Source organism: Geotrypetes seraphini, chromosome 16 (assembly GCF_902459505.1).
Source record: "Geotrypetes seraphini chromosome 16, aGeoSer1.1, whole genome shotgun sequence".
Taxonomy (NCBI): Eukaryota; Metazoa; Chordata; class Amphibia; order Gymnophiona; family Dermophiidae; genus Geotrypetes; species Geotrypetes seraphini.
Window position 1 is genome coordinate 39,305,992 of NC_047099.1, and position 26,997 is coordinate 39,332,988.

The 26,997-nt window shown below is 45.7% G+C and overlaps 2 protein-coding genes across 11 annotated transcripts in view; both read right to left on the reverse strand.

The window, feature by feature from the left end:
• RPRD2 (regulation of nuclear pre-mRNA domain containing 2) overlaps positions 1-7,632 on the reverse strand; it is a 95,932-nt gene extending 88,300 nt beyond the window's left edge. For all 6 annotated transcript variants that reach the window (XR_004537238.1, XR_004537240.1, XR_004537239.1 and 3 more), the window contains exon 1: positions 6,594-7,632. Coding sequence is in view for 2 of the 6 variants with exons in the window: in XM_033924059.1 (XP_033779950.1) it covers positions 6,594-6,771 (178 nt within the window). In the remaining 4 variants the exon portion in view is untranslated. The remainder of the gene's footprint in view (positions 1-6,593) is intronic.
• A 3,280-nt stretch (positions 7,633-10,912) lies between these two features.
• PRPF3 (pre-mRNA processing factor 3) overlaps positions 10,913-26,997 on the reverse strand; it is a 35,913-nt gene continuing 19,828 nt past the window's right edge. For 3 of the 5 annotated variants that reach the window (XM_033923898.1, XM_033923900.1, XM_033923901.1), the window contains exons 14-16: positions 22,665-22,748; positions 22,316-22,377; positions 10,913-12,727 (exon numbers count right to left, since the gene is read on the reverse strand). In XM_033923898.1, coding sequence (XP_033779789.1) covers positions 12,581-12,727; positions 22,316-22,377; positions 22,665-22,748 — 293 coding nt within the window. In that variant the 3' untranslated portion in view covers positions 10,913-12,580. Of the gene's footprint in view, positions 12,728-22,315; positions 22,378-22,664; positions 22,749-23,835; positions 24,016-26,997 lie in introns of those variants that run through there. The other 2 variants (XM_033923899.1, XR_004537224.1) reach the window with 2 other exon arrangements.

The following is a 26,997-nucleotide window of genomic DNA, read 5'->3' on the forward strand; positions in this document are numbered from 1 at the left end:
CTGTCAGACAGCACTTTAGAAAAACTGACTACTGCCCTGATGATTTTATGGTGAGAATACTAAAAAGAAATTTTAAGACAATTCAAGAACATAAGACTGCCCATAGCCAAACATTGCGTCTTCAAGGGCTTGATGCTAGCATTCAAATCCTCGCACAACATGGCACCGGCTACGTGACAACTAAGCTTCCTCTGTACATGCTGAACTGGTCCCTCCGTTCCAAGGATGAAATACACCTCAAAATGCCACCTAGTCATGACCTTCAACTGCAAACCGCAAAGCAACGGTCCTACTCCTATGTCATACCGAACCACTGGAATCGACTGCCTCTGCAGATCAAAACCTTTGAAGGGCTCCTCAGCTTTAGAAAAGCAATAAACACACACCTCTTCACCTAAACCCCTGCCCTTGACCAACAGACTACAAAGAAACTTATGTGTCATATAAGGATACCTTGTATTATACACTGTGACTTTCTGTGTGTCAAATTAGAAAAAAAACTTGAACTGAAAACCTTGCACCATAAGGATAACTATAGCAAATTGTAACCAGTAACTGTTATGGAACTTGTATGGAAATTATGTTTGTTAAAACCTGTAACCCATTCTGAGCTCTTTAGGGACAACGAGATAGAAAACAAATTAAATAAATATCCACAGGTCAGGACTCAACAAGGACCTTGGTTTGCGTTCCCATTACAAAGGAATTTGTCACCTCTTTGTCACCAACTACCACTGAAATGCTTTCATGTTTCTCATATATACTGGTTTTTGCCAACATTTGCTTATTTCTGATCCGAGGAAAAAGGGGTTACCTTCGAAAGCTAATCAAACTATACCAACCCCCCCTTTATGAAGACGTATTAGACTTTTATTATCACCGGCCACAGCGATAAAAGCTCCAACGCTCATAGAATTCCTAATACTGCCATGGTCAGCAATAAAAAAAGTCTAGCACAGCTTCATAAAAGGAAGCCTAAGTTAGTCCAATAAAAAAGGTGTTTGTTTCCTTTATGTTTTTGTGGACTAACACGGCCACCACACCACTTTACATATTATCCAAATAGTCTGCTGTAATATTTATTCTTTAAAATATTTTATTATCTATTTGGGGTTAAAAGCTGGCATGATATGCATAACGTATTTGCTGTGTAGCTTTCACAGATGTATTCATGCATATACCTTTTGAAAAATTCGAGTTAAAAGAGGATCAATGGCAGGGCTAACAAATTTTACAAAATTTGAAAATCCCAACGCCACACCTAAGTCCAATTTCATACTCACTAAGTAAAGACCTTGGCAGTGACTCGTTTCACATTAAGTACCTCACTCCGTGATTCACTGATCTCGTCATTGGTCTTGACTTATATCCTCCTGTATTTTATATATTAAAACTCTTAAAGATATGAATTATCCAATTAAAGATAAATTCACTCAACTTTCAAACATGAACTATTTCATGGCATTTGAACTGAATGAACCAAATGGGAGAGTGTGGCGTAGTGGTTAAAGCTCCAGCCTCAGCACCCTGAGGTGGTGGGTTCAAACCCACAATGCTCCTTGTGATCCTGCCTCAGGTACATTAGATATCTTGTGAGCAGCCTACCAGGACAGACAGGGAAAAATGCTTAAGTACCTGAATAAATTCATGTAAACCGTTCTGAGCTGCCCTGGGAGAATGGTACAGAAAATTAAATAAATATATTTGATCCCAGTGCCAACAATGGCCATATTTCTCATCCACTGACGCTGCATCAGGGCTAGGACCTAAATATAATACAATAAATGACTTACTACTAATCGTAATTTAAAATCTAACATTTTAACAAATCCCATCTTTGTAATTTTCACTGACCAAAGTTTACTGTGCTTTTCAGTTCATTCTTCTTTCTAAGAAAAGGTGCCCAACACTAAGGACGCCTTCCTTTTAAACAACCCTTCAATGTCCCAACTACACCAAAGAAGCCCAACTTGGACCTGAGGGGCCGACGCGTGAGCGGACTGCCGGGCACGATGTACCTCCGGTCTGACCCGACAGGGGCAATTCTTATGTAACTTAGTTTGGGGCATCATTTCTTACAAACAAGAATGACTTGAAAGCACAGTAAACTTTGGTCAGTGAAAATTACAAAGATGAGATTTGTTAAAATGTTAGATTTTAAATTAAGATTAGCAGTAAGTCATTTATGGTCACAAAACATGGCCATTGTTGGCACTGGGACCAAATGAACTTATTTCATGGCATTTGAGGCAAATGAAGTTATTTCATGTTTGAAAGTTAAGTGAATTTATCTTTAATTAATTGGATAATTCATATTTTAGGAGATAGTTCTAATACATAAAATAAGAATATAAAAAATACAGGAGGATGTAAGTCAAGACTAATCACGAGATCAATGAATCATGGAATGAGATACTTAATGTGAAACTAGTCACTGCCAAGGTCTTTAGTTTGGTGAGCATGAAATTAGACTTAAGTGTGGCGTTGGGGTTCTCTAATTCAAAGAAAAATATAAGCTTTAATCTCATGTATAATGTAATCACACAGAAGCCTTCAATGCAAAATAATCTACCTCATTAAGACCAGAGCTACTGGGCATGCTCATGCAGCCAATATAAACACATAAACCACTTTGGTGTACTTGAACCAAGGATTAAGCAAAATAAACCATCATATATATACTGTACATATATATATATATATATATGTATGTATCTACACAGATATACATAAATATACACACATGCAAAATCACTTGTACAATAACCAATTTCAGTCCCACCATTCTAAAAGGTATGTCTGCTTGTCACAGGAATAATAAAAGCAACAAAAATCCTTTCAATGCTACCAATGTCTTACACGCTATTTATATACAATTGTTTGGAAGAAAAGGTGGATTTGCCACCACAGCAAATGTCACAATATAGCATCAAATGTACAGTTAACGCATAAAGCACAATTTAATAATTACTATAAACCTAAGAAGTGGTAAGGAAAGAAATCACATATGATGACCTTCTTCCTTCAGAGATTTTATCATTAGAATCAACAACCAAAGTACAGGTGGAACCAAACTGTAGGTGACAACTTTTCATTAGACCAACAACATATCTAACAAGCTCTGAAAAAATTCCTCTCCATCAATTCAGTGAAGAAATAGAAACAGAAAAATCAAGGCCATATGGCACCGCTGATTGCGGCTCTCCTCTCCTCTTGCTGGTTCCGTTAATCAATGGCTCCCAGCCTATCAGTTAGTGGGAAATTTTTTTTTTTTTTTTTTTAGAAGCACCATCCCCGTCTTCCTCTCGTTATTCCCTATCCTTCCCTTTTATTTTTATTTACATATTGTAATTAAAACTCCTCTATCCCCTAGTACCTTTCGTCTCTAATAAGTCTTAATTTGTCAGTTTTACCCTCCTCTTATTTTATTTCAACTTAATCTTAAATTTTATTAGATTTTTCTAATTTTTAATATTGTAAACCGTCCAGATACATGTGATGGTCGGTATACCAAGCCATAAATAAACTTGAAACTCCCATTAGTCTTGCCAGCATAGCTGTTTGCGGCTCCCCTGCCAGCTCAGCTAATCGTGGCTCCGGAGCCCTGATCAGATGAGACGGCAGGGAAGAGCAGCAGCAGCGGCAATGGAAGGAGAAGGAATGGGCCTGTGACAGGAGGGTTGAGGGGGAGTGGGGAAGTGAAGCTGTACCTACAGCTTTACTCTTCTGAGCACGTGCTAAGCACAGTTTCTCCCCTCTTTTTACTGGAATACTTTGAACAATTAGCCCGTGTGTATGATTTGCATGCTATTGTGCTGAGCATAGCCCAGCAAAAGAAAATCATTCCCAACTTCATTTTCTTTGCCTGGTTGCCCAACGCTTTATGTATCCAGTTCTGTATGGGAAAATGGGAAAACTACAGGACATAACTTGAGGAAGACCTAGGAGTAATGTTAGGAAATTCTTTTCCAAATAGAGGGTGGTGGATGCCTGGAATGTCCTCCCAAGTATCTCTAATTAGAAAACAAATGGTATAAATTAAAGAACTATTGGACAGTCTTGTATGGTTTGTGTCCCATATATGGTGATTTGGTATAGGATGGGCTGGGGACAGCATCAATGGGAACTCCACTAACTCTGGAACATGAGGATGTTACTCTGGAATAAGCTTAGATGGCAACTTTAGCAGTTGGAACCTAGGTCAATACCAGGTGGACTTTAGTCTATGGCACAGAAATATCAAAGAAGAGATAAGTTAATTTAATCATGTATTTTTAATTATCATAACTAATGGACAGACTGGATGGACCGTTCAGGTCTTTTATCTGTAGTCATTTACTATGTTTTGATTCAAAGTGTTTGTTCATTCTTATTGTGAAAGTTTTACTTTCCTTTGTAATTTCCTGTATGTACCTTTATTGAAAAATTACTAGGACTAGGGGGCATACTATGAAGCTACCAAGTAGCAGATTTAAAACAAACTGGATAAAATATTTCTTTACTCAATGTATAATTAAATTCTGGAATTCATTGCCAGAGAATGTGGTGAAATCAGGTGGCATAATTTCCTAAAAGAAAAGTCCACAGGCCATTATTGAGATGGCCTGGGGAAATCCACTGCTTACTTCTAGGATAAGCAGCATAAAGTCTGTTTTACTCCTTGGGATCTTGCCAGATACCTATCATCTGGGTTGACCACTGTTGGAAACAGGTTACTGGGCCCAATGGACCTTCAGACTGTTCCAGGATGGCCATTCTTGTTCTTATGAATACTTCTTCATGCATACGTATTTCATAAGTATTTCACTTTAAAGACATTTTACTTAAGCTAATAACATTCTCTCCTAAGCAATTCCAATGACGTATTGACAAGAGTAAACTCACGCAGGTTACGGAAAAACAAACTATAAAAACATCGGAATTCCAACACAACATCATTGAAGCTCCCATAGGAACGCAACCAATTACACCACAACAAAACATTCACATTAAATAGTACTAGCAGAGTCAAATTTTCAAAACTAAAAAAAACCCCAATTAGGTCATTAATTATCAAGTCATACCTTTACTAAAGTATGCATAACATAACTTTATTCTTCTATACCGCCATAATCAGGCGACTTCTAGGCGGATCACACCGAAGAGAGCTGGACAATCAGCGAATTACAATATGCAAATTATAAAAGTACAACATATTTGGACTGGTCCTTCATGTTCCAAGCAAGCAAACAGCAGTCCTGGCTGGGTAATTACATCAATGGAGCCAGGCTGACCTACGGCGCTTTTCGGAGAGTAATTAAAACTGTACTGTTTGACAGATTCATCTCCTAAACAGAAGCCTCACTACTTACAAATTTATATTTTCCCTCTGTCTATTTCTCATGTAATATGTTGTTCCCTCACTTTCTGCTTTCCACAATTCGCTGATTGGTCCAGTTTCATATTCCTTGGGTTGCAAACATGAGATCTATATTACATACTTAAGATGCATATTTTTGTTTTATCTATTTCTTGTGTAATAAGTTGTACCCTCACTTCCTGCGTTCCGCAATTCGCCGATTGTCCAGCCTTCTTGGATATGAACCGTCTAGAAGTCATTTGACTGTGGCGGTATCGAAGGACAGGGTACGGTATTGGAGTTCAAGAAGGGATTGGACAATTTTCTGAAGGAAAAGGGGATAGAAGGGTATAGATCAGGGGGTCTCAAAGTTCCTCCTTGAGGGCCGCAATCCAGTCGGGTTTTCAGGATTTCCCCAATGAATATGCATGAGATCTATGTGCATGCACTGCTTTCAATGCATATTCATTGGGGAAATCCTGAAAACCCGACTGGATTGCGGCCCTCAAGGAGAGACTTTGAGATCCCTGCGTTAAACCGTTTAAATATTGCAAGAAAAGCAAAGTCTTCAGGGTTTTGCAAAATAGTTGCAACTGGCCTATCAATCGAATAGAGCAGTGGTTCCCAAACCTGTCCTTGGGGACCCCCCCGCCAGTCAGGTTTTCAAGATATCCCTAATGAATATGCATGAGAGAGATTTGCATACCTGTCACTTCCATTATATGCAAATCTCTCTCCTGCATATTCATTAGGGATATCTTGAAAACCTGACTGGCTAGGGGGGTCCCCCAGGACAGGTTTGGGAACCACTGGAATAGAATCAGGGAGTCCATTCCAGATCTCTATCAACTTGAAAACAAAAGATTGACTGAGCTTCCCAGCAGATTTAATTCCCTTAAAGCAGGGGAAGGGAACTGCGTATTCCAGTCGGGTTTTCAGGATTTCCACAATGAATAGGCATTGAAAGCAATGCATGCACATAGATCTCATGCATATTCATTGGGGAAATCCTGAAAACCCGACTGGATTGCGGCCCTCAAGGGGGGACTTTGAGACCCCAGGTCTAGATAGAGGTCCTGGACCTGATGGGTCGCTGGGCACGATGGACCTCAGGTCTGACCCAGCAGAGGCACAAGAACAGACCTAATCCAATTGTTAGATTTCGTGTAACTTCGGGTTTGGGAGCCAACTCTGTCAAACAGTGCGGTTTTCATCTCGGTCAGTCCTATCCCCAGCCCCAGAGCTCCGTACTCACATCGCCGGACCCACTTCATCCAGTAATGCACCACCGTGGCGTGGTGCTTCTTGTTCTCGATGCACCAGGACGACAGGCTCTGGATCGACTCCATGGTGTTGGTCACCGACTGCAGCTTGCGATCCAGGGCGATCTCCAGGAGCCCCGCCGCGGCCTTGCCTCCTCCGCTCACCGCCATCTTTCCCCCTCCACCTCCCCCGCGGCAGCGGGTGGGCGCGCCCCCTGCTCCCGTTCGCGGGAGAGAGCGCGCGCGCGCGCGCGATCGACACACTTCACGCCGAGCCCCTCCCCCACCCCACCCCACCCCCAACAACGGCGCGCGCAATCGAGAAGAAAAACGACCGGAAAAAAAAATATCCCAACTCTGTTGTGGGGGGGGGGGAGGAGGAGAAAACGAATCAGAAGAGCGAGCTTATGCTGTCAGCGCCCGACGGGGGGAGGGGAGGGGGGAGCGCTTTGTAACCCTACGCGACAGCGACGGCGACGGCGAGCGCGGCGTCTTTGCGTCATGCGCGGCGCGTCACGAAACCACTCCCGCCCCGCCCGCGTGCACAGACGCAATGCGGCGCAGGCACGCACGTCTGTAGACGGCGGAGGGCCGCACGCGTTTGCGTCCCGTCCCGCCCCGCCCCCCCCTCTAGCTCCGAGAACTTAATACGCGCGAGGCTGACAACAACCACCACCCAAAAAAAAAGGCGCCGAAAATCCGTTAAAAAAAAAAAAAAAGTCTGCGGGATTCTACCTTCGTTGTTCCGGGAGACTTTTTTTTTTTTTTTTTTTCCTCTCAGAAATTTCGTCGGCGAGCGCTCGTTTGTTTGCTTTGTGAAAGGCTTTGGCGCCTCCCACCAACAACTGATTGAGAACAAAAAAAATAAAAAGGAATCCCCCCCCCCCTTCAGAAAGGAGACAAGAACTTTGGCAGGGACGGACTAGTAAACAGCCACCCCTAAGCGAGGGGGGGTTGAGCAAAGGAGCGCCGACCCTTCGCTTCTACCGCTGCGCAGCGACCGACGGCCATGTTGCTTTTAGCCCGTCGGCGTCGAACGGCTCGACCCCGCCTCTCCACGCTACTGCGCCTGCGCGCCGCCAGCCAGGCGAGGCCGAGGGACGGGGAGATCCGGTCCTCGAGGGCGCGAATCCAATCGGGTTTTCAGGATGAGATCTATTTGCATGCGCTGCTGTCGATTAAGATTCATGGGGGGGGGGGGGAAATCTTGAAAACCCGACTGGATTCCGGCCCTCCCTCCCCTGAGCTAAACTAAACACGCATAAAACATTACCCCTTTTAACCACAGATCTCAAAGTCCCTCCTTGAGGGCCGCAATCCAGTCGGGTTTTCAGGATTTCCCCAATGAATCTGCATTGAAAGCAGTGCATGCAAATAGATCTCATGCATATTCATTGAGGAAATCCTGAAAACCCAACTGGATTCCGGCCCTCCCTCCCCGGAGCTAAACTAAACACGCATAAAACATTACCCCTTTTAAGCACAGATCTCAAAGTCCCTCCTTGAGGGCCGCAATTCAGTCGGGTTTTCAGGATTTCCCCAATGAATCTGCATTGAAATCAGTGCATGCACATAGATCTCATGCATATTCATTGGGGAAATCCTGAAAACCCGACTGGATTGCGGCCCTCCAGGAGGGACTTTGAGACCCCTGCCTTTTAACAAAATGTTAAACCTTAGCCTCTTCTAAGGTCCCGGCTCAACCCAAAGGGAACGGGAGCTGCTACTAGTGAAGAAACGGTCCTGGGTGCCTTTGCTGCTACATCCCCTAGGGACCTTTATCTATTCTAAACCCATTTATACTTGCAGGGGTTTCAAAGTCCCTTCTGGAGGGCCACAATCCAGTCGGGTTTTCAGGATTTCCCCAATGACTATGCATGAGATCTATTAGCATACAATGAAAGCAGTGCATGCAAAAAGATCTCATACATATTCATTGGGGAAATCCTGAAAGCCCGACTGGATTGCAGCCCTTGAGGAGAGACTTTGACACCTCTGTACTACAGTATCTCCAGGAACAAAAACTAGGGGGAAGAGGAATAACCTACTTCATTCTTTGCTACTACTCCTACTACCGTGTTTCCCCAAAAATAAGACAGTGTCTTATATTCATTTAAGGCCCCCAAAAAAGGCACTAAGTCTTATTTTTGGGTAGGGCTTATTTTTTTTAATGTACATGATCATCTCTCCCTTCCTCTCCTTCACCCAACCCCTTGTGCAGCAGAACACCTGCCCAGCTTCCATCCCTCACCCCCTACTATCCCTCGTTTAGCTGAACTGCCGATTACCCTCCATCCTTCCCTCCCAACCAATCCCCGCCGACCACAACCATACATACCTTGTTGCAGGCTAGCAGCACTCACAGGCTGCTACACAGCTTTCTCTTTGGGGCCGTCTGTGTATTGATGATGTACTGCGTAGCTGGTTTTAAGAAAGGTTTGTACAATCTCCTGGAGGAAATGTCCATAGTTGGTTATTGAGAAAGCATGGGGGAAGCCACTGCTTGCCCTGGATCAGTAGCATGGAAAGTTGCTATTCCTTGGGTTTTGGCCAGGTACTAGTGACCTGGATTGGCCACCATGAGAACAGGGTTAATGGACCTTTGGTCTGACCCAGTAAGGCTTTTCTTATGTTCTTAATTCATGGACTCAAGAATTATTAGTGCCTCGTACATCAGATAAGTATTGGTGGTCCAGTAGTGAGCCGGGACAGGAGTGATCCTCCCGTGTCCTGCCCCAGCCAGTTCTCAACCCTCCACCCCCGTTCTCAACCCATTGCAGGCCTTCCCTGGGCCTGCCTTGAGCCCTGGTGGTCCAGCAGTGAGCTGGGATAGGGGTGGACCCCCATATCTCCTATCCTGGCTGGCTATGCGCCACCCTAACTCACTCCCTGTAAAGGCCTACCTTGCAAGCGCTCATGGGCCAGTGATGAACAAGAACAGGAGCGATCCTCTCCGCTAAACAAAATGGCTGCTGAGTTCCCGCTGCAACCTCACGGCGGAGATGCCACTATCTTGGAAAATGGACTCAAGTCCTACTTGTTGCTTATTGGAGTGGCTCTTAATCCAGTGCCTTGGAGATCTTCTGCAGGAAGCATGGCTAAGAGTAGCTACAAAGCTGAGAGGGGGAAGCAGACCCTCTAGGTTGAAAGGAGTTAAATTTTCCATTGGGTTGCCCCAATTAAGAGTATGACTCATTCTATAAAAAAGGGGGGGAGGGGAGTGAGTGAATATAGGGGAAATCAGAGCAAGACAATGGGGACCACCGCTTTCTGGCCCTGGGCAGCATAAAGTTTGCTCCAGGTTCCATAAGGGGGGGGAGGGGGTAAAAACTGGAAGGGTTAGCTAGGGTTCCCACTGGTATTTTGTTTGCTTTGAAGCCATTTGATCCAGGTTCCATAACAGGGCATAAGGTGGTAGAGTAAGGGCAAGTAATGAGTTCCCCAGTTGTGGAGTTGAGTTAGGTGTAGTTCTTTCCTACCTACACCTCTGCAAGAGGAAGGCATTGCTAGGTGGCAGATAAAGCCAGAGGCTATGGAGCAAGAAAGTGACATGGACAAGAGTGGCATAAGTGCTAGCTGTTGCAGGGAGAGAGGAATATTGTTGGAGGATAGGTGGCATTCTGTTGCAACTTACAATGCTGCTTCTTGTTTTTGGCACTGTTCCTCCAAGAAGGGTATGAATAGTGATTTTTTTTTTCATAGGAGTCTACTGCACAACTGTTTTAAGGACTTCAGGGCGGCCACAAATGCCAGGAGTAGGCTGAAGACTGTTGGCTGTGCATATGCCTTTGTTCACTGCCACCCTGTTCCACCAGCAGCTGAACTGGGCTTAATGGGGAGAGAGTAGCAAATATGGTTGCAAGATTCAGCATGGCCATGTCTGAGAGAGGAAGGCAGCAGCTTTATGTAAATAATAAAGATTAAAAAAAGGAAAAGTGCCTAGCACATCCTTAGGTAGTCTGTTTTGCTCTTATTTTTACATAAGGAGAGCTGTAACACGACAAGAACACAGAAAATGACAAAGTGACGAAGGAGGAGCCTTGCTTACTACAAAAACACCTTTACATAGTAAGAAGCCAAAGGCTTCTGCTCAGTTAGAGGAGAGCTCTAGCACACAGGATCCTATCTAATGATGCCTGCAGATCGCCTGTTTGGTTCTAGAAAACATGATGGACTTCTGATGCCAGATTTTCAGCGATGTTCAGGCACCTCACCACCTGTGTCATAAGAGAAACCAGCTCCTCTTTGCAAAACAAGTGAGCTCCCTCAGGTAGTCAAGCCTACCCCAGACATCTTTTCAGATATCACAGACTTAAGCCTCAGCTTCAAAAGGGCTGCTCCTGGATCTCACTGGAGTAATAAAATCTATGCATCAGCAAAACAATCTGGAGAAAAAAAAGGGCTTTTTACTTTTCTCCCCTCCAGTCCAGCAAGGGTTAAAGAGTATATATTATAACTCACAAGCTTGCATTTGGTGTTTGCATACAAGGGGAACGAAGGAGGCTCACATTTTCATCTGTTTATGGGATTTGATTAAATCGCCCTTTTTACAAAGCAAATCAGAGCAAAGTATCTGACTTATCCAGGGAGCTTTCTATCCATTTTCATAACAGGTTATGTTTGATAGTCTTAAGAAACGTACAAGGTTTTCCTTTCTAGATCTACATGTGAGGCCCAGAATACAAGCCAGACTCAGAAGGCCACAATATTATTCCAATTTATGACAAATAATTGTAAGCACTTATTTTTGCTTAAAAACAGAAGTTTTTATTCCAGAAAGATAGGATATGGGCTAAATCCCCAGCTCCTAGTCTGTTACAAATCCTCAGTTTTTCTTTTCTCCACTGCAAGAACCTGACCACTTCTCTCCCATAGCCAGAGGTGCTCCACCTTTTTCCTACAATGAGAACCAAGGATACACCACTACTGTAAAGTAACTTTCACCTCCAAATTAAAAAAAAAAAATGTTGCTTTTCTTGGTTTCAATAGGTCAATCTAGGGCGAGAAAGGCATGGTGCACATATTCAAAATTGCAGGGTGTAGCCAACGATGGCTTCCAGCTCACTTAGTGGACATTACCAAAAAGAAACCTCGGAGTCGCAATGCAATTGCCATGGGGTGGTCAGCTGAGCATCCTGCTGGAAAATGGTTCTTTTACACAAAAAAGGGTGTTCTATACAGGAGCTAGAATCAAGTACTGTTGTGTGTAGATAATTCAAAGAGCTTCTGTATACAACTTGGCCTACTTACCAGAAGCAATCATGGGAAAGGAAAAGTATGCATTTGCTAATGGCTCTCTTTACAATCTAATGGCAAAAAACGATGGAGGTGATAGGGTTGGCCTCAGTGCACTTTTGGAGAATGGCCAGTGATAGGCTGAGGTTCAATAGCAGGGAAGGGGTGCATGAACCAAGCCACCCAAGGGATACAGCAGGACAATAGTGGCAAGTGTTAAAATTTCAGGCTTCTGGCCTGAAACCATTTACGTATTTGTTCTTCCTGTCTTGTTTTATACCTGGCTGAGTGACTAAGTGGTGTTTTTATTATCCTACCACCTGGCAGTCATTCAGGAAACCCGGTTAGTTGGGCTATCCAACACAAGGTCTCCCACTGCTTTATATAAACACAAATCTTTGTAAATCTGCCACAATCCAAGACAACCATACTGAAAAACACAAGGTATAAATACTACCAAAAATAGATATTTTCCACTTGTCTTATTTCAACTTCTTTCAGAGAACGGGATGCTGATGTTAGCATAACGCACCAATATTCAATTGTTAACAGTATCCTACAGGACCAGAGTTTGATGCTGAAATATCTGTAGCCAAGACATTTTTGTACCAAACCATGTTTGAAGTTTTAAATTTGTATGTGTTACATGGTAGGGGCTTTTATCTTTTGTCCTCCCTCTGCGTTTGGAGCTAGCCGCCTTTTCCATATAAGAGATCTATCTGTGCTGGGTGGTAGGTGAGCACATTCATTCTGTGGTTTCCAACACAGACATGCTTAAAGCCAAGTCCCAATAATGCTCCACTCCGTGTTTTTTAAAATGTTCCCGTGCCATGTTTTCAGTTGGGCACTGTTTAAATTTCATGTCACCAAAGCTGCGTTCTTTTGTTGTTCCCTTGAAAGCAAACAAAAAAAGTGGCAAGAAATCAAAGCAACCAGTTATAAACGGAAAAACAGACAAAACTATTTACTTATAATATGACAACTGCAGGAAACAAATTCATTTGTCACTTTCCAAATTCTGAAGCTTTTTATATTATTGGGTGGTCAGAAACCCAGAATATACTGCAATAGTCATAATATAACAAGCTAGAATGGTTACAGCTTATCTGTCTGATAGATTAATTAGAAAACATATATCTAATCTAGAAACAGCAAATAAAGGTAAATGACAAACAGCCACATCACAGTGTTAACAAGCCAAGGGAGAATGAGACAAATCTTTGAGATAATCCATACACTAAAACATTCAATAAGTTTAAAAACATTAAATAAATGATTACCTGTAACGGGTTCTCCATAGACAAAAGGAAAATGTAACCAAAGTTTGCAGAGCCCTCCTCCACCTTGGTATTATTTTGGTTGGTTGTTTTAACTTGGGGAATCTGTGCTGAGATTCCTGCATTCTCCCCAGGAGCCCATGCAGTGCTTCTCAACACAATTTTTAAGCCACACCCAGCCAGTCAGGTTTTTAGGATATTCATAAACTTTAAATGAAAAGGAGCAGACCTTATAAGAACATAAGAACATAAGCGTTGCCTCTGCCGGGTCAGACCAGGGGTCCATCGTGCCCGGCAGTCCGCTCCCGCGGCGGCCCCCCAGGTCCATGACCTGAAAGTGTTCCCTACCTAACTTAAAATACCCATACCCTGTTCACTCAATGTCCTGTAAGGTAAATCTCTATTTGTACCCTGTTATCCCTTTCGCTTCCAGGAAGTCATCCAGTCCCTTTTTGAACCCCAGAATTGTACTCTGTCCTATCACCTCTCCGGGAAGCGCGTTCCAGGTGTCCACCACCCTTTGAGTGAAGAAGAACTTCCTTGCATTCGTTATGAATCTGTCTCCTCTCAGTTTTTCTGAATGACCTCTTGTTTTAGTTGTCCCTGCTAGTCTAAAGAATCTGTCCCTCTCCACCTTCTCTATGCCTTTCATGATTTTATAAGTTTCTATCATGTCCCCTCTCAGTCTCCGCTTCTCCAGGGTAAAGAGCCCCAGCCTGTCTAACCGTTCGGCATATGAAAGGTTCTCCATACCCTTTATCATCCTCGTTGCCCTCCTCTGGACCCTCTCAAGTATTGCCATGTCCTTCTTGAGGTATGGTGACCAGTATTGGACGCAGTATTCCAGATGTGGGCGCACCATTGCTCGATACAGTGGCAGGATAACTTCTTTTGTTCTGGTAGTGATACCTTTTTTGATAATGCCCAGCATAATGTTATAGGCACTCAAAACTGTAGTCTTTGCCCCTTGGCAAGGCATAAAGTTGAGGCTCCTCTAGAGAAAAAATTGGGAAGGTGGGGGAAATGGGAGGGAGAGACTCAACCACCCGAGGTGAAATTGACCCCCCGCAAGACCCCAGCTCAGTCCAACAAGAAAATATGGGCTGATAAAAAAAATAGGCCACTGCCTAATCTGTCCAACAGACCCTGCCAAGGCCTAAAAGAAGACTGCGGAGGCTGAAAACAGACTGACTCCATGAGGGACTGCACATTTAAGAATTCAAGGTGTTCTCAGTCCACACCTGCTGGCAGAGGAGGTAAGTCCATCCGTCTGTGATGGTCTGGAGGGACGATAAACAACATGAATTGATGTTTCAAAAAGGAGTGAAATGATGACCAGTCAGACCTGCAGATTTCTTCAAGGGAAACTATGACTCAGTAACAAGTAGCTTGAACCCTTGTAGCCTTGAGATCTAATGGAAGAGTCTTAAGGAATAAAAACATACAATGAGGAAATAGCATTCTTGAACCAGCTAGCATGGTAGCCTTTGAGGTCTGGAAACCTTTCCTGTGACCAGCACAAGACAAAGATGGTCAGAACATCTGAAGTGACCTCCAGGTATTTCAAAAGAATTCTGCAAATTCAGACACCAAAGTGCTCAACAATTCTCCTAGAGAAGGAAGAGTGAAAAATGGGTTGATTCAAGTGAAGGGCAGAAAGCACCTTAAGAAGAGAAGGCAGAATAGTCCTGATTAGAGCTCTAGCCTCAGAGAAAAGCAGGGACAGGTCTCTGCATCAAAGTGCTTGCAATTCTGACACTCACCTGACCACCAAAACGACTATAAGATCTTTCAAGATGCTCAAAAGGGCAGCGAAAACGAGCAAAGGCTTCTTCGTGAACCTTAAGAGTGCCCGTGACCAAACCCTTTTTGAAATCGTCTCGCAAAAAGGCTAGAACATGAGAGAGGCCTGAAAATGCTGAATGCTCCTGGAAGCTCAAAGGTTCTCTACATCCTAGTCTAATTCACTAAGTCAACTTTTTCTTGGCCTAGACCAATGTATTAATGATATCTTCCCAATATTCTTTCCTCCTAAGTCTCAACCTTTCAAGAGTCAGTCCATAAGACTAAAGGAGGGCAGATCCTCCATGAGAACCAGGTCCCTCTGAAAAGGTCACTAAAGGGGGCTGTCAATCAGCAGTCTGATTACATCTGCATACCATGGCCATCTGGACCAATCCAGCAGCATCAGTAGAATCACAGGGTCCCTAAGCAAGGGAATTCACTGGCCACAGAGAAAAGATGTTGAGGAGTCAGCCAACCAAAGCTGAAGATGTGAATCCAGTGCTTCCAGGCTGGACTCCTTCCTACAGCTAATGAATCTGGGAGCTTTGGTACTGCTTTTTGAGGCTATCAGGTTTATGGTAAGACAACCCCATTTTGACACAATCAGATATAACCCATTCTCTTGGATCCGTCTGACTGTACATTCTGAGCGCCAGCAGAGCAGAGTCAGGTGTCCCTTTGACCAGTGACAGATGAGGTGCTCCTCAGTTACCAATGGAACATTGTTCAGGCCTCCTTGACTGCTGACATAAGAGACTGCTATTGCATTACTGGACAGGATACATGCCGCCTTGCCCTACACAAGACAAAAATGCCAGCAGAGCATCATTAATTGCCTTCAGCTCCAGGCAGTTCGCTAACTACAACACCTCCAGCTGAGGCCATCTTGCCCTGACTATGTGCTGGCATCCATGGTGACTACCATTCATGCAGTGTCCTCAGAGATATCCCCCGCATCTACCAAAGGGCTGTCAAAGTAGATGGCTTGATAGTTGGTGGAGGTGAGAAGCCAACAAATGAGAAGGACAGCTGCGGTGGGTGCAAATGAAACCCCACCCACAGTAGAACATCCAGTATTGGAACCATGATGCCTAGTGTATGCATGTAATCTCATGCCTGAGAGGCCTGGAAACCTGAGCAACACATCGCCTCAAGATTCTCAGGTATCCAAAATATTCTAGGCAGTGAGATAGATGACTTTTGGATAAATGGCAACCCATTCCAATGACTGAAGCAGGCTGACCACCCTGGCCGTCACCTGAATATTTTCCTTCATCCACCTGCTGAGACAGAGAATACAAAAAGGCGGCTGCTCCACATGACACTATATGGCAGAGCTCTACTCATATGTAGATGGGATTGATCGGTGGGACGAAATGGAAGGAGAAATTAGGTTCTTACCTGCTAATTTACTTTCTTTTAGCTTCTCCAGACCAGTAGAGGTTAACTTTACGAATGGGTATATATCTAATCATGACCAGCAGGTGGAGACTGAAAACAAAACTTTGGGACAGTATATCCTAGCCCCTCCTCTCTATTTCCCTCAGTCTGCCGAATAGCCAAGCAGAACCAAGAACTGGAAAACAACAGAGAGAAAAAACAATACTCCGAAAGGAGTAACAAATAACATACCCAAAATGCTGTTGGAAAATGCAGAGGAGAAATTCCCGAAGGAAGAATGTCCCCACAGCTCGCCAGCTAAGCCAGCCGAGCCACAGCCGCTGTTCTTCACTTCTCCCCGGCCCTAGAAAAATACTAGAACCCGCAGCAAAAACCAAAAACTGCCCGCGCAACAGCCCCAACAACAACAACAACAGACAGGGTGGGGACCTCTACTGGTCTGGAGAAGCTAAAAGAAAGTAAATTAGCAGGTAAGAACCTAATTTCTCCTTCTTTAGCACTCTCCAGACCAGTAGAGGTTAACTTTACGAATGGGACGTACCAAAGCAGTCCCTCTCACGGGCGGGACCCCCGAAGGGCCGATACCAGTACACGCTCACCGAACACCGCGTCCCGACGCGCCTGCACATCAACCCGATAATGACGAACAAAGGAATGCAAGGAGGACCAAACCGCAGCCTTACAAATATCCACTGGAGGCACGAGCGACGACTCAGCCCAAGAAGCCGCCTGACCCCGAGTGGAATGAGCCTTGAGAAACTCCGGAACAGGCTGCTGTTTCAGAAGATAAGCGGAAGCAATCGTCTCCTTGATCCAGCGCGCAATAGTAGCCTTAGAAGCGCCAGCTCCCCGACGAGGACCCGCCAGGAGGACAAAGAGATGATCGGACTTCCGGAATTCCTGGGTCCGCTGCACATAAGAGCGAAGGACCCGACCGACATCCAACTTGCGCAGCTGCTTTTGCTCAGAAGAGCCCTCCCGACCACCCAAGACCGGGAGAACCACCGATTGATTGACATGAAAAGGAGAAACAACCTTCGGCAGAAAGGAAGGAACAGGCCGCAAGACGACCCGCTCCCTAGAAAACTCCAAGAAGGGAGCCCTACAAGAGAAAGCCTGCAGCTCAGAAACACGCCTAGCAGAAGTAATGGCCACCAAAAAGACCGCCTTCAAAGTAAGGTCCTTCAAAGAACAGTCGTCCAAGGGCTCGAAAGGCGGACGCACCAAAACAGAGAGAACCAGATTAAGATCCCAAGAGGGAACCGAGGGCCGTAGGGGAGGCCTAAGCAACTTGGCCGCCCGCAAAAACCGAATCACATCAGGAAGAGCCGATAAACGCTGACCTGACACCAACCCTCGAAAAGCCGACAGGGCCGCAAGATGAACCCGGAGAGAAGACCAAGCCAGGCCTCTATCCAGGCCATCCTGCAAGAACTCCAGAATGTTAGGCAGAGAAGCGCGAAAAGAGGTCACTCCCCGCGCCCGACACCATTCCTCAAAGAGACGCCAAACCCGCACATAAGCCCGAGAGGTAGAAAGCCTCCGGGACCCCAACAGTGTAGAGATCACCTTGTCTGAATATCCCTTCTTGCTAAGGCGACCCCTTTCAAGAGCCACGCCGTAAGACAGAAGGGAGACGGGTCGAACATGGGAATGGGACCCTGCATCAGAAGGTCGTCCGAGAGAGGCAGAGGAAGAGGATCCGCTACCAGGTGCCTCACCAGATCCGCATACCACGGACGGCGAGGCCAATCCGGCGCCACCAGCACCACCAAACCCGGATGGTGAACAATGCGAAGAAGCACTCTGCCCACCAGCGGCCAAGGAGGGAACACATACAACAGCCCCTCCGTTGGCCACTGCTGGACCAGAGCATCCAGACCCTCGGCCAGACCGTCCCTGCGACGACTGAAGAAGCGGGGCACTTTGGCGTTGCCACCCGTGGCCATCAGGTCCATCAGGGGCTGCCCCCAAGCCTGCACTATCAACTGAAACGCCTCGGCGCCGAGACACCACTCTCCTGGATCTAGGAAGTGACGACTGAGGAAGTCTGCCTGAACATTTTCTACCCCGGCTATATGAGAGGCCGAGAGGTCCAGCAGATGGGATTCCGCCCAAACCATGAGCAGAGCCGCCTCCTGCGCCACCTGAGTGTTCTTGGTGCCCCCCTGACGATTGACATAAGCCACCGCCGTGGCATTGTCCGACAGCACTCTGACCGACTTGCCCAGCAACAGGGAGTGGAAAGCCAACAGCGCCAGACGGACCGCTCTGGTCTCCAACACGTTGATCGACCAGGCGGCCTCCTCCGCGGACCAGGTGCCCTGAGCTGAGTGACCCAAACACTGAGCCCCCCAACCCAGGAGACTCGCATCCGTCAGGAGCACCGTCCACTGCGGGAGATCCAGACCCACCCCCTGAACTAGGTGAGGGGTCTGGAGCCACCAACGCAGACTGCAGCGCGCCAAGCCTCGCAGGGGAACCGGAACATCCATCCCGTGCCTCTGGGGAGACTACCTCCGGAGCAGAGCATACTGGAGAGGACGCATGTGGGCCCGCGCCCACCTCACCACGTCCAGGGACGCCGCCATCGACCCCAAGACCTGGAGGAAATCTCGCGCCCGAGGACACCGGGACGCCAAAAGCAGGCGAATCTGAGATTGCAATTTGCTCACCCGGCCCTCTGGGAGGAAGACCTTCCCCAAGGAGGTGTCGAACAGCACCCCTAGGTACTCCAGACGCTGAGCCGGGACCAACCGACTCTTGGAAAGGTTGACCACCCAGCCCAGCGACCGGAGAAAACTCCACCACCCGAGCAGTAACCCGGGAGCTTTCCTGCAACGACTTTGCCCGAATTAACCAGTCGTCCAGGTAGGGGTGTACCAGGATACCCTCCGACCGCAAGGCTGCCGCGACGACCACCATCACCTTGGTGAACGTCCGAGGAGCCGTGGCCAGCCCAAAGGGAAGCGCACAGAACTGAAAGTGCCGACCCAAGATCGCAAAGCGCAGGAAACGCTGATGAGAGGCCCGAATGGGAACATGCAAGTAGGCCTCCGTCAGATCGAGAGAAGTGAGAAACTCCCCCGGCTGAACCGCCAGAATGACCGACCGCAGAGTTTCCATACGGAAAGAGGGAATCTTGAGAGCCCTGTTGACCCCTTTTAAATCGAGGATGGGCCGAAAAGTCCCCTCCTTTTTGGGCACCACAAAGTAAATGGAGTACCTGCCCGTGCCCCACTCCGGAGGGGGCACCGGAACAACTGCCCTGAGATCTAGCAAGCGCTGAAGGGTCTGGCGAAAAGCCTGCGTCTTCCCCGGAGTCTGACACGGAGAAGCGAGGAAAAAATCCGGCAGAGAGCGGGCGAACTCCAGGGCATAACCGTCCCGCACCACCTCCAGGACCCACTGATCGGACGTGATCTCGTCCCATTTGGGGAAAAATTCGCGCAGCCGAGCCCCCACCGGAACCAAAGGGGGCGCCTGCAAGGCGTCATTGTGCAGGACGGGAAGCGGGGGAACCGGCGGAGGGATTCCCTGCCCCCCGACGGGCCCCCCGAAAGGGCTGCATGCGCTGGAAGAACCGACCCCGGGAAAATCCCGGAGACTGGAAAGAAGCAGCCCCACGCCCAGGGCGATACTTGCGAAAATCCCGCAAACGCCCCCGGGCCTCACCCCCCCGAGACGCCGGGCGGGCACGGTCCTCCGGCAGACGGGGAACTTTCGAGTCCGACAGAGTCTGAATCAACTTATCCAAGTCCTCTCCAAACAAAAACGACCCCCGAAAGGGAAATTTAGTAAGCTTAGCTTTGGACGCAGCATCCGCCGCCCAAGCGCGCAGCCACAACACACGCCTTGCGGCCACGCCAAAAGCCATAGACTTAGCCGATATCCGCACCAAGTCATATAGAGCATCTGAGAGGAATGAGGCCGCCATCTCAATCTTCGCAACCTCCTGATCCACCAGAGACCAGTCGTCAGACTCTCGATCCAAGACCCGCTCCGCCCACCGAAACACGGCGCGAGCGACCAGTCCCCCACAAATAGCCGCCTGGACCCCAAAGGCAGAGACCTGAAAATTTTGCTTAAGGATGCTCTCCAATTTGCGCTCCTCAGGGTCCCGCAAGGCAGAACCGCCCTCAACAGGCACGGTATGCCGCTTGGAAATTGCCGAGACCACCGCATCCACAACTGGCGAAGCTAACGTAGCCCGATCCCCTTCAGGAATGGGATACAGGCGAGCCATGCTGCGCGCCAGCCGAAACGGCGCCTCCGGCGTTTTCCACTGCTCCAGAATAATATCCCGAATATCCTGATGCATAGGAAAAGAGCGGGAAACGGAACGGATCCCCCGTAACAGGGGGTCCCCCACACGCGGAGTCTCCGGCGGCGCGTCCTCAAAACGCAAAACCGTAGAAACCTGTTGAATAAGGTCAGGCAGCTCATCTTTCTGAAAAAGGCGCACCACGGACGCCTCGTCACTGGAGAACGGGAAATCCGACAACCCGCCGCCAGCTTCCGTCCCCTCCAGAGAGTCCTGGAACTCCTCAGAAGGGTCCAGGTCCTCCTCCAGACCGACCCGTTCCTCCGACCACAAATTCTCGTCCCACGACACCCGCGGACGCTTGGACAAGGGAGGCGGCGGAGGGGACGTCACGCCAGACGAAAGAGGCAAAGCCGCAGGGAGCGCGGAGGAAAACCCACCCCCCGAAACCCCCTGGGCGCAACCGGGACCCCCAGCCGCCTGAAAATAGGCTCTGCATAAAGAAAAGAAAAATTCAGGAGAAAATCCCCCCGAGGGTCCCAAGGGACTCCCTGCCACAGCAGGGGACCCAGCAGAACCTTGCCCCTGCATAGTCAAAACAGGGGGAAGGTCACCTGAGGTGGAAGACAAAATGGAGGGGCCAGACAGAGAAGATGGCGGTTTTCCCGCCAAAAAAGCTCCCTCCATAGCCTGAAGCGGCTGAGAGACCTGAATAGTCTCAGCCGCTAGAGCAGGCAAGCCGGCATCAGCTGTCAAAAAATCAGCTGAGAGGGAATCCTTCGGGGAATCCCTCCGTGGGCGGTTGTGGAAGACCGGGCTTCCCCACTGCTCCAAGCCGACTCGCGAGGCACCATCGGCGGGGAGCTCTGGGCGCCTGCAGCCGCTGCCGACGGAGCTCCACCACCTCACCGACCCAAACCGCCGAGTTCAGGCCGGCCGCGAGTGCCTCGCGGCTGGACTAAAATTGTGGCCTACTCCCCCGGAGAAGGGCACAATTGCTCCATACGCGACCTAGCTATAAAAAAGTGCTGGTTACATGAAAAAATACAGTAAAATACAGTTTTCTTAAAGGGAAATAACCCTTCAGACCAGCACTACCTCAGGATTTTTTTTTTTTTTTTTTTTACAGAACAGACTCCACAGGCTCTCGAAGCAATATGCCTTGCTTGATTTAGGGGGCAAGGGATACTGCTGAGGCTCCTCTAAAAAAATGTGGGGAGGTGGAGGAAGTGGGGGGAGGGACCCCGCTCGTGACCCGCCGGGTTTGACACCCCCGAGGTCGGACGAACCCCCAAACAGAGTCCGCCCAAGCTCCGTCCGGCTAAAAACAGGGACAATAAACCCCCTAAACAAATTCCAACAGCCCTACCAAGAGAGATGGGTACAGATCACATCAACACCTGCTGGAGACTGAAAGAAGACTGAGGGAAATAGAGAGGAGGGGCTAGGATATACTGTCCCAAAGTTTTGTTTTCAGTCTCCACCTGCTGGTCATGATTAGATATATACCCATTCGTAAAGTTAACCTCTACTGGTCTGGAGAGTGCTAAAGAAATATGTTTTATCTCTTGTGCTTTTTAATCCCACCCAAACAGCAGAGCAATTAAAACGATCAATTTAAGATTAGGCACCCAAACTTTAAACCTACTTGTTATCTTCCAAGTATCAGCACAAGATTGAAGGTTTAAAACAATGGGGAAATCACTGCCTAGATCTAGCAATGAGGCAAGCCAAAAAGAAAAACTTCACATACCTCCCAGACCAAGACACACTTGTTTCCCTTTACGATCGATTCTTCATCAGATCCGTTGTCATCTGCAAAACAAACAAACTTTACTGCAAAGCAGAGGTCCGTTACCCTGACATCAAAAACCACTGTGAAAGCTGCCATGCTATAACAGATAGACTGAGAGGATGAAGCCAACAACCCAGTACTGCATTTGTGATCCTTGTGACGAGGATTATCCATACACAGTAGTAGAGAATGACACAGGGACAAATTTTTCCCCGTACAAACTCATTTTCCTGTCCCATCCCCATTTGCAGAAGCCTCATGGGGACAGTAGTTTCTATATAACAGATAATGCTCACCCGATACTCACCTTTTCCTTTAGAGCTGGTCGTTTGTTCATCCCATTTTATTCGGTGTAGCATAACACGTTTGAATTTCTTTTGTGATTTTGGCCCTAAACGGACAGCAAATATGAATTAAGATATTTTCCTTTGACAAATGCACACAAAATCAAAATTTCTTGAACGTGAATCCAGAAACCCACCCTGTTCCATCTTTAGGAAGCAGAGTGGATTGCCAGGGCTAAGAAAACAACTTAAGACTTCTACAGCTAAAATGCTAAAAAGAAAACATCTTGTCAACAGCCCAAATCCTTTGAGCTCTCTATTTACAGGCGGGATTGGAGAACAATATTTAAAGAATATTTTAACATCATTTTCAAGTCAAAAAAGAAGTGGGGACTGTATTTCGGGATGTTCAACCCCACAGTCTATGCACAGGTCCAACATTTATTAAGTCAGAAATCTTCATGTGCTCCCCGACATATTTGGAAAATTTGGCAATGAGTAGAACACTTAACAATAAATGTTATTAAACCATTTACATTGAGTCTTGAAAATGAAATAACTAAAGCAGGGTTTCTTTGAATTCATTCCTCAAGACCCTCAACCAAGTCTAGTTTTGGGGCCATTTAAAACGTCAGTATTAACTTGGTTCCCAGATCCAACATGTGGAAATGGTGCTCATAGACTATCACTGGGATGCCCTGATCTAGTCTTCCTGCCTCAGAAGCGAGACAGTCTTGTTGCTGTTTGCATTCTCTTTAGCAGGGGCTTGGTGAAAGATGTGCATGTTTTACTCCTGAAGTAACTGATCCTCATGCAAAGCTGTAATTTCACGGTCACAGATTGGTGATTTCAGAATAACTAGAAATTTAGAGCATAGTATTAGGATAATCCTACAGCTTTCCACCTCGGTGTCCATGGTTCTTGGTCTGACCAGGCCCTGCATTCAAAACAGCAAATTACACTGCAATGAACTCTTAGAACCATTCACAAAGTAAACAGAATGAGGAACATAAGTGCACCCTATAGTCTTTTTCTGTGGTCCTAGATTGAAACAAATTTTATACCAACTCAAAATATAAACACACATGGGGAGGCTGTAAGAACTTTGCAAAAGTAATCACTATGGCTTAAATTAGATTCAACCTAAAGATTAAATGCCTTTTCTAATTACCAGTTGCAGGAGCTTTGCCCTACCTGACAATTCGTTTTCTGATAGCTCTTGCACCAGTCTGCACCCTGGCTTATACAGAGCCTCTCAGGAACAGGAGACAACTCTCATGAAGCAGAAAATCCCACAAGACTTCTTGTGCTCCCCTGAGCCCACAATTCCAGCTGGTGCCATTTTGGTGGCTTCAACAGCATAATCTAAAAAAACTTAGAGAGAAAACATAGTGTAAGTATTCTGGAAATTCACTTTAGGATTAAAAAAAAAAACTAAAAACTGGACAGGTAAAGATAATTACATGCCAAGGTCAAGATGTAATGAAGAAATACAAGGAAAACACGAAAGACTGCTGCAGCCTGGTATGACAGCTAAAGAACAGGAATTAGCGAGTAGGTCAAAATCCTTGTTCTACACTGGTCGACACCAGTCTGCAAGCCTGGATTTGAAAATCAATATCTTAAAGAATGGGACTTACTGCGGCTTGAAGCAGTGTTCTTCCGAAGGCAGAGTCCATCGCTGACCACTTATCCTGTAGGGCTCGGTGTTATGAATGAATAGATTTTCAAGTTTCTCCTTTACAAATCTTTTCCAAATACATGTCAATTTAAAAATAAATCTGGGAACCACTGTCTTAATACCTGATCCTATCCACAGCATGTCATTAACATGTTTCTATTCTTTGTAAAGACTTAAGTTCTTTGGCAATAGTATTTCTGTTCCTTATTTGATCCCCAGTTTTATCCCACTCTGGAAAATGCAGGATTTCTCAGAGGCTCTTGGGAGTCCGTTTTGAGACCGACTCCCTTTGTAGTACTTCCTTTCAGCCATTAAAACTCTCCCCAGAACAAATCCATCAGTTTCATGATATGCCTCATCCAAACTCCCAAATGGGAAACTTAAATCCTAGTCTCCCGCACTGCAGAAGGATGGGTTAAGCCATGAGGCCAGACCGTTGAAGAATGTAAAGCATTAATAAATATGACAATTTATTTCATAGATGGGACCAGAATTAGCAAAACTCTCAGTTAATGCAAAAAAATTTAAAATTTAGAGACTAAAGCAGAGTCCATAAAACCAATGGCAGCAAAATTGCTGCCAAGTCAAATTTAGTAGCTCTTCTGAAAATAACATATTTATAGTTAAATTGAACACACCATTTCTGTCCAGGTTAAATTCCCATTCAATGAAGAAAGACAGACAGATAGTCCAGACATGACAAACTGAATATCTCAAGTTTTGGCTTCAATATTCTCTCAGTTTCCAAGCTGCTAAATTCAAGATTTTCTGGATTCTGAAAGAGACACAGGTAAGACAAGTCATTATCAGAGGTTCAATAACCAGGGTTTCCTTGACTAAAATGATTTATTAGAGCTTGAGCTATCAGCATTTTAGGCCGATTCATTCTTTGCCTTATTACTTTATGACTTCTCATAACTGTAAGATCCACTGGAGACAAAGGCAATGAATATTTCCTGTTTTAATTCCCCTTCGTCTTGATGGTCACTTTGCTTGAGGAATGATTTTTCCTGCCACATTTTCTGTCTTTTTGTGCCTTTAATTTGCAGTTACTTCTTCAACCAGGGCCTTCATTTTTAGCCCAGAACAGCCACATGTGAAGGGTCTCTGTCTTGTCTCCCATCAGAATTCTGCAACGTAGTTACAAGGAATCTATGTTCCCAATTTTTGCCAAATTACACTGGTTACCGTTGTCATCTGTCATGCTACAATCTCTCATGCCACGTCTGCCACTCCATGTCTTCCGGCTATGTTAGATCACACACCACTTGCCTCACCGATTTTGCTAAGTCGTGTCATACTCTGTTGCCCATGCTTTGTACTACCATGTTTCTGGTGCTATGTTTTGCCGTACTATGCTCACTATACCACGTTTTGTCATGTTTTACCATGCTTTGTTAACTATGTTTTTTGCCTGCCCTGTCAGACTATCTTCTACCATACTATGTCTGAGAGAATGGCACAGGAGTCAGAACTGCAGCTCCAGCACTCAGGGTTGTGGGTTCAGGCCTGCTCAGCTCCTTATGACCCTGGGCATGTCACTTGGTCCCTCACTGCCCCAGGTATATTAGATAGATTGTAAGCCCATCAGGACAGGCAGGAAAAATTCTTGAATACCTGAATAAATTCTGAGCTCCCGTGGGAGAACGGTATTGAAAATTTGAATAACTAAATTGAAAGCCTTTCAGTCGCTCATTTACCAGGGTAGCTTGCACGTCATACTCCCACATGCTGATGGTATTCATTAATAATAATAATAACAACTTATATACCGCAATACCGTTAAGTTCTATGCGAGGTACAAACTGATTGAATTTAAGAGGGGGGAAGAGGAGAGTTAATAAGACCGGAAATGCGTTGTTGAGGAGAAAGAGATTAATAGTCTTTTTATCATACCTTATATTTGGAGCAACTTACCTCGAGGGTCATCTGGTCATAAATTATTTGATTCTGGGAAACTAACTGAAATATTATCTCTCTGAGACCTTTCTGCAGGGTTCAGTAATTGCTTCCCCCCCCCCATCTTCTGCTCCTGTGCTTTTTACACATTCCAATGTATTTTATTATTTTTCGTTTCATTTCTGATGATTCATTTAAGAGAGGTAAATCCAATTTTTTGATCTTTGGTGTGAAAGGATCACCAGCACAACTATTCCATGAGTTACAAAATAATGCATATTGCAACACCATATCTGATAAACGCACAGGATTATCTTTGTAATGAATGCTGACGTTTTGCCCATCACTCTAAGATAAAATCTTCTTCTTAAATTCATTCATTTCAATTGAATTAATCTTTGTAACAATTTCCAAGACCTCAGATGCACCATTCCACCGCCATATGCATATTCTTCTCAGCGGGGAGATCTTGGTGTTAATTCCTCATAGGTCTGGGTCATATTTTTACTTAAATACTTTTATAAATATCTTTAAAAAAATTTTTTTTTAACTTATCTGAATGATTTGAGATGATTGAAATCTTATAAAGCAAACTTAAGCAGTTCATGCAGGGTCTTTAAAATAAACTTCAAAGACGGGATAGATAAAAGATAACTCCCCTATTTGTGTTCTAGGGGATTTTTCAATTATTGCTTGCGATTTGTTACTTGTTTGTGGATAAAATATTTAAAAAAAACAATGAGGCAACAGATATACAGAATTCTTTGAACTCTGCC